This window comes from Carlito syrichta, unplaced genomic scaffold (assembly GCF_000164805.1).
Source record: "Carlito syrichta isolate Samal-C Ts95f unplaced genomic scaffold, Tarsius_syrichta-2.0.1 Scaffold289252, whole genome shotgun sequence".
NCBI lineage: Eukaryota > Metazoa > Chordata > Mammalia > Primates > Tarsiidae > Carlito > Carlito syrichta.
The window spans coordinates 153,894-162,457 of record NW_007233348.1 but is presented as its reverse complement, the minus strand read 5'-3'; the positions used below and the strand labels follow the sequence as shown (position 1 = coordinate 162,457).

Genomic DNA, 8,564 nt, shown 5'->3' with positions numbered 1-8,564 from the left:
CTCCATCAAAATTAAAATCCAACCAGTTTTCTAAAAAACAGTCAACTCAATCAAAACCCACTGCTTTGGTATCAATAGCTTCTTTGAAGCCATGGTAACACTGAAATATGGTTCAGACTCAAATGCAGAAATTTGGTTGATTGGAAAACTAATTAAACTTCCAACTTGTTTAAATAGAATTTAAAGAGGCAAAAGTGTGTTTTTCATAGATATACAGTACTCTGGAATCATCAACACTGGGGGCAGCTGTTAGAGCATTTAGAGTCCTGAGATAACAAGAAATGCAGACATCCTTTAGGGTGTCTTCTGCTGTCCTTTCTTCCTAATTAGAGATTTGTGGACGTGTAGAATGACACCACAACCAGCAATTGTGGCCTGGATGACAGAATCCAATTCTTCATTTCCACAAATGACAAGTTGCAAGTCATGAAGAGTAATACACTTTGCCTTTAAGTCTTTTGATTCATTTCCTTTCAATTCAGGTACCTCTGGTGAGGTACTCCAGGATGACTGTGCTGTACTCAGCGGCAGTCACAGCCGGAACCACACACCCATGACTGGTTGTCCTATATTTTAGGTGTTGATGAGGCCCACTGGGAACTGCAAGCCAGTTCTCTGCAAGCTAGAAACAGCCCTTGTCTTGGCTTTTCCAGAATCTGTTCCAGCCTCACTGCCAGTCACGTGAAATTCTGCTGAAACTCAAACAAGCAAGGCAGAGAAAGGGTTAATTCAACACACAAGGAGATCCCACCACCTACTACTTTGTTGCACTTTGATTCAAACTGTCAATAAAGTTTATCTGGAAAATTTAAAATTTTCTTATATATCAACCATAATCTGTTAGAATATCTAATAGGCTAATAATAATAATAACAAAAAACAAAAATTCTAGGAATCAGTTCTACATGAAAAAATATATGAAACTTTTTTGGGGAAGTAAAAGATGATTTGAATAAATTAAATAAGTAGAAACATATAACATGTTTGTTTGTTTAGCCCAATATGTGAAGCCAAAAGAACCGAAGTCTAAATGCAATATTTTGTTTCACTTTAAATAAGAATTGATTTCTTATATAAAGGAAGTTTTTACCCTTTCCAGGTTGCTTTGCATATTTACATTAGCCAATACTTGCTAAAGACATGTTACTTTTCTAACATATGCCTAACAGTTGTTCTTTGCAGGGCTGGTGTCTTTTGTAACAAGATTTAGGTACATTGATCTTAATCTTAGAATTAAAAATAAAAATTGATAAGTTTAAGGCCTAGAAATGGCAAAATCTTTGACAATTCATGAAAATTATGAGGGCATGATTTAACATTCTGTAGATAGTAAATTATTTTATGTAAAAGTTTAACTAAAAAGCTAAGCGACTATTTTGAAACAAAATGGGAGACATCACAGCAAATTCTTTATAATCAATTGCTACTCCTACCTCTTTCCTTTATTTGACATCATTTTTTTTACCTTGAAACCAGTGAAGTCTGTTGGGTGAGCCTCTCACATATTTCTACTTCTTATAAGTCATCAAACCAACAATACCAGAAAAGCTTGTAAAGTAGCTCTAGCTTCATTACTCAAATGTATTTCTAATTTGAAACTTCAAGCAGAGAAGAGAAATAATTTATTGATCACTGGTCACACAAGGCGCTTAACCCCTAATAATAAGACTGCATTATAAAAAATAATCTTAATATTTTATTATTTAAAGTTAGGTAAAATTGAATAGTAGATATTTAGTGCATCATAAGAATTCTTTATTCTATATTAAGGCAGTGTCTTTATGAAGTATCACGCCAAAATCACACTGTTAAATTGCTTATTAAGAGGACTGACAGTGTGTTATGATATAGCAATAAGACAAAAATGATGTCTATGGAGAGATACCAAAAGACTTCAACTCCTATCAAGAAGTAAAAACAGAGATGGCAAAGGAGCAGGTTGATCAGTAAGACTCTCTGCAAAAGGGAGTGACCATAGGGACTTTTGCTCTCCCCTGGTGCCTCCTGCCCCTGCCACTGCCAGCCTGCTCTTTGGCCAGTCACACAGGTCTGAGGGCTGACAGAAAACGGCACCGCACACAGCTCTGTTGGCCGCTGCAGCCACCACCACTGCCGCCACTGCTGTTGCCACTGGCCACATTGGCCTGTGGGCTGGAGGCCCTCAGTTCCACGCCCTACTCTGCTGGTTCAGCCACCACCGCTGTTGCCCCCTCCCCCCCAGACACGGCCACAGTCAATTGCCCCACCTGGATCGGCTGGAGATTCCCAGCCATGGAGTTCTTTCCATGCACCACACTGCTGAAGAGGCCACCACCGCCACTGCTCCTTCCTGTGGCTGCTCCCACCCCCTGCCCAAGGCAGCCCTCAATTCCCAGCCCAGGGAGCCTCGGGCCCCCACATCTGTTGCATCCACCAAGCCGGAGCCACCCATTGCCACACTGACCTGCAGCTCCTGGCTGTCCCACACTCCACCTCCTCCAGTTCAGCCTGGCAGGTGGGTGGAATAACAGCTAGAGCTCTGAGACTAGGCAGATACTGCATTGACCCACCCAACATGCCAGCTCTGCCTGGCTCTGCCTGCCTCCAGCTTGAGATCTAAGGTAATAAAATCAAACCGGGAGAGACCAAAACCCCTCCCCCATGCTAGATCAGACACAGGACAGACTTGAATGACAGACTTCTCAGGCAGTAAGCTGGCTGAGCTTAGATCTGATCAACCACCTCCCCCCCACCCCTAGCAGGCCTGGGACATCAGATTCTAGCAGTAAAAACCCTACCAGCCTGCAATGAGAACTAGCGATCAGAGCTGAAAGGACATTAGACTTTGAGGAATGATCTAAGAACTGGCTTGGTGCCATTGTTTATATTTTTTCTATTTGTATTGTTTGTTTGTTTTACTTATCCTTTTTCTTTTTTTTTTCCTGTTTTTTTTTCTTTCTTCTTACTGCTATTAATAGTGTTTTTGTACTAGCTTTGCCTCTGTTAGTTTACTAATTTTTTTTTATTCTTTAGACTTCATGCTTATGTAAGAGAATAGTATCAATAAGGAGGTTGACTGACTTGTGTGTCTGTATGATTGTCTGTATGCTTTAGTTTTTTGTTTTGGGGTTTTTTATGGTATTTTGGTTTTTTTCTTACTCTTTCTCTCTTTGTGTCTCTTTTCATGTATTAGTTGGTACATTTGTCTGTTTTCCCTCTTACTCTTCTCACTCTCCACCTTCTCTTCTTCCCCTCCCCAGTTCCATTCCTTTCCTTTTTCTTACCACATTTTGCTTTCAGGGAGTAAACCTATTCCCCAATCACATGGACAGATTGCAAGGCAGTGGGAAGTAGGTTCCAGGGTATTCATACACCTGTTGGTGGATACTGTGATCTGCAGATAGATTTTTGAATCACAGCATCCCCATCAATTCAATCTCAAAACTGCAACAACAACAACAAAAAATACAGTCCTCAACCCACAGTCAAGTTTCAGAAGTAAACAAAGCTAGAAGATTCACACAAGGAAGAATAGAATATCAAGCAAACAGAAGTAAAAGCAATCCTGCCACCCTGAACAAAAGAAAATTAAAGAGGAGGGAGAGAAAAAAGGAAAAAGTAGGGAGGAAAATCTACACAAATGAAGAAAAACCAAAAGAAAAATATAGGACTCACACAGACCCTGGGAGACCAGACACTGAGAAAACAGACTTCGGAACACAAACAATGAAGTGCCCCTAGAATGACTGGTCACATACTACAAACCCAGACATCAAGACACTAATAAAGAGAATAAAAAGAATTGAGGAGAGACAAGAGGAAAATAGAAAAGAGTTGATAATGGAGATAAAGCATTAAAGCAGTAAAGAATATTGTGATTGAAATAAATAAAAACTAATAAGCATGGAAAGCAGAAGAATCTCAGAGCTTGAGGACCAAAATACGGAACTAACCCAAACTGTCCAAGCCATAGAAAAGAAGCTTAAAAAGACAGAACAAAACCTTCAAAAGATGAGCAATTACTTCAAGAGACCAAACCTAAGAGTAATTGGACTTCCTGAGGCAGACAAAGAGAAAGAGACAACTCTGGAACAAACATTCCATGAAATTATTCAAGAAAACTTCCCTCATCTCATCAGTGACACAAAAATTCAAACTCAAGAGATTCAGAGAATTCCTGCAAGACACCAAATGAGGAGACAAACTCCCAGACACATATTAATTCACTTAAACAAAGTCTGTATAAAAGAATAATTACTAAAGTCAGCAAGAGAAAAAGGTCAGACTACCTACCAGGGAAGACCAATTTAAAAAGCAGCAGATTTATCTACAGAAACACTTCAGGTTAGGAGAGCTTGGAGCCCAATTTTCAAATTCCTCAAAGATAATTAAAATCTTTCCCTGACATTCAATCCTTAAAAATTTATACTGCCTCTAGATCAGCCCTATAAAAAACACTTAAGAAAGTATTAAACTGACAACTGGAACAAGACAAGGATGCCCACTCGCCCCTCCTGTTCAACATAGTTTTGGAAGTCCTGGCTAGAACAATCAGAGAAGAGAAGGCCATCAGGGGTATCCAGATAGGAAAAGATGAAGTCAGGTTATCTCTCTTTGCAGATGACATGATTGTATACCTTGAAAACCCAAGAGAATCTGCCAAAAAAACTCTGGGCACTGATAAAGGACTTTGGCAAAGTCTCAGCGCATAAAATAAATGAACAAAAGACAATCACATTTTTATACACCAGCAATAAACAAACAGAAACTCAAATAAAAAACACAATTTGATTTACAATAGCCACAAGAAAAAATGAAATACCTTAGCAACTTCCTAACCAGAGACATACAATTCCTTTAAAATGAAAACTACAAAACACTGCTCAGAGAAATCAAAGATGACACAAACAAGTGGAAAAATATTCCATGCTCATGGACTGGAAGAACTAACATTGTTAAGATGTCCATTTTGCCTAAGGCAATCTACAGATTTAATGCAATACCCATCAAATTACCAGCAACATTCTTCTTAGATCTTGAAAAAAACAATACAGGAATTCATATGGAAGCATAAACGACCAAGAATAGCCAAAACAATCCTTAGCAAAAAAAAAAAAAAAAAAAGCAGGTGGTATTACACTCCCAGACTTTAAACTATACTGTAAAGCCACAATAATCAAAACAGCCTGGTATTGGTATAAGAACAGGCATATAGACCAATGGACTAGAATTGAGATTCCAGAAGCAAAACCTCAATTTCTCAATCTACTCATCTTTGACAAAGCCTCCACCACCTGCTACTGGGGAGAGGAGACCCTATTCCGTAAATGGTGCTGGTAAAATGAACTGACCACATGCAGAAGATTGAACCAAGACCCCTACCTATCCCCATAGACAAAAATTAACTCTAAGTGAATCACAGACCTAAATGTAAAACCTTAAACTGTAAGAACCTTAAAAAATGCAGAAGACATTCTAATGGAAGTTGGAATTGATCAAAACCTGAAGTGCCCAGGCCATAAGAGATAAGATAGGCAAGTGGGACCTCATTAAACTGAAAAGCTTCTGCAAAGCCAAAGGAACCATCAAGAGAGCAGAGAAACAGCCCACAGACTGGAAAAAAGTATTTGCCAACTCCATGTCTGACAAAGGCCTAACATCTTGGATCTACAAGGAACTCAAACGTGCTGAAAAGAAAAAAACAAACAACCTCATTACAACGTGGGCTAAAGATCTGAATAGACACTTCTCCAAAGAGGACATACGAGCAGCCAACAGAAACATGAAAAAATGCTCAGTCTCACTAGTCATCAAGGAGATGCAAATTAAAACTACACTGAGATACCACCTAACTCTAGTCAGAATGGCCATCAATAACTCAAAAATAGCAGATCCCGGAGAGGATGTGGTGAAAAGGGAGCACTTCTACACTGTTGTGGGCGTGTAAACTAGTACAGCCTCTGTAGAAATCAGTGTGGCGATTCTTAAAACTCCTAGAAATTGACCTTCCATATGATCCTGCAATCCTCCTTCTGGTAATATACCCAGAGGAACTCAGGTCACTCTATGAAAAAGATACCTGCACACATATGTTTATTGCAGCATTGTTCAAAATAGCAAGAACATGGAACCAACCATGTTGCCCATCAAAAGAAGACTGGATAAAAAAATATGGTACATATATGCAATGGAATATTACGCAGCCATAATGAAGAACAAAATCATGAACTTTGCAGCAACATGGATGGAATTAGAGCTTATAATATTGAGTGATCTCTCACAGAAACAAAGAGTTGAATATCACATGTTCTCACTCATAAGTGGACCTTGAATAGCTACCATATTACTGTAGGAAAGGGATTGAAAGTAGTGGGAAACTGTGGGAAGGGGAGTGGGGGTAGATAGCTGGGATTGACAGTAGTGGATATCCACCTGGAGATGTGGGGCACACCTCATCAACAAGGGTACTTGTACAATGAACATTTGTATACCTAACCCTAAATTGTACCCCATAATTTCAAAATAAAAATTAAAAGAGAAAAAAAGAAGTAAAAATATATGTAATTTCAAGATCAAAACTAGAAAAACCAAGAAAGAAATGGACTGGTACTAGGTAAATATATCCAGTCCAGAAAGAAAAATAAATAAATGGTGTGGCATTTTAGAAGACCCAAATTACTTCTTTAAATAATTCTGCCATACATTAATAAGCCATTCTCTGAACACAGAATTTAACAAGCAGATAGTTTTATGTCTGTGTCTCTTTCCTACTGGAGTAATATAAATATTAGATAGTAAAGAAAGGAGAATGGTTCACAATTTAATTTTTATATTTTTTCAATTTTGGTTTCTTAAAAATGTGGTGTTGCTTAAATTATAAGATTCAAGAAAATCTGGAATGGGATTATAATAATATTCATAAGTTAATATAGACATTTTCATATCCAGACCCTAGGAACTGTGGAACTTTATTCATATGTTTAGAAGATATTGTTTTATAGCCAGATCCTGGAAGAGGTGCTTTCAGTGAGAGAATGTACCCGAGGGAAATAAAAAGAATGACATAGAAAGTGATAATAGAGTGTATTTGCATTCCTGCTATGTGAACTGAGTTTGAGCCCTCTTGGTTGAAGGCCAAAAACTACTACAATTATTCAAAACTTCTACCTTGTGAGATTTTTGGCACAAACATACCTGTTGTTAAGTGCTCAGGATTCAAAATGTAACTAAGTTGTTAAACAGATATGTCTCTCTTTCTCTCCATGGAATCCAGTTAAGTGCCAGGAGGAAAGGAAGCTGTAAAAATGTGAGGAGTAAAAGCAAGAATCATTGATGATAATGGAGTGTGATGAGGTTTTTCTAAATGGCCTTTGAGATACATATGTAGAAAAGTAGGCTCTGAAGCAGGAGAGAAATAGTCAGTTCTGAGGCAGAAATAGCTTTGGTGCATCAAGGAACTAAAAGAAACAATTTGGCAAGCAGATAGATAACATAAATTTTATGTAATCAGATATGACAGGTAGGTAGGAGTCAGTTTAAGCAGGGCTTTGTGGACTATGTTAAGAGTAGGTGCAATGGGCAGCCATGAAGGGTTTACAGCAAGGGAACTAATCTAATCTAAATTACTTTTTAACCACTATAAAACTTAAATTCAAAGTTTACTATTTTTGAAAGGAAGGCAGAAGGCAAGAAAAAAAGAAAAGAAGGAGGGAGGAAGGGAGGGAAGGAGAGAAGGGAAGGAAAATGCAAGGACAATCTAATGGCGAAGTCTGTATCTAAACACAATATAATTGTCACTCCTTTTCCTTCTTTTTCATCTCTTTAGATAGATATTTTTAAAAAGCAAACATTTATGAGATATATACATATATAACATTGAATAGACTTGTTTGAGCTTTTGTTGTGATTGTTAAAAGGAAACAAATGGAATTTGTGTGCAGAATTTGTGTATGAAAGGTGTCAATATAGCTGGAGAAGAGGAGAATAGTGGGGTGGAAGAATATGTTGTTACAGAATTTATTATGCTCAGATTGTGATAAGGAATAGCCTAGAATCTTGAAGCAGAGATTATGGATTGTAAAAAATGTGACTATAATTTGTCATCATATTTTTTGAGAATGAAAGGTAGCATTTTCATAATTACATTGGGAAAAAAGGAATACATAGATTAAAACTAGAAAGGAATACCTTAGCTATAATACAATTTCTCTTATTTCTCTATGAAGTGTGATGGGGACAATTGTTTAAACACTTGCAGAAGATTAGGAATCTAAGACTACTGGCTATGGCATTATATTAGACTCTCTTCAAGGCTAACAAAGATTTAGCATCCTCACCAAACTCTATCCCTGAGAAATATGAGAAGCCTTAATTTAGAATAGAGGAAAGAAACTGGAAGAAAGTTGGAAAGTCTGAACATGATGAAGGATCATGGGAAAGCTTTAAGGGAGTGTGGGGAAGGACAACTAGATAGGTAGCATCAGAATTCAAATAGTCCTTTCTGGGAGAATGTGATTCTTTAAAACTAAATTATAAAGTTCATGGAATGGGCCCTTAGCAGATATTTCATGCTCCTGGAGTGAATT

General features: G+C 37.8%; 1 protein-coding gene across 1 annotated transcript; it reads right to left on the bottom strand.

The window, feature by feature from the left end:
- Nucleotides 1–294: 294 nt before the first annotated feature.
- LOC103256329 (histone H2A.Z-like) lies at nucleotides 295–2,431 on the bottom strand. The gene is made up of 3 exons (XM_021710501.1): nucleotides 2,242–2,431; nucleotides 595–698; nucleotides 295–486 (listed from the first exon to the last, which is right to left on the bottom strand). The coding sequence occupies exons 1-3, from the start codon at nucleotides 2,429–2,431 to the stop codon at nucleotides 295–297; spliced, it is 486 nt and encodes a 161-aa protein (XP_021566176.1).
- Between the last annotated feature and the right edge of the window lie 6,133 nt (nucleotides 2,432–8,564).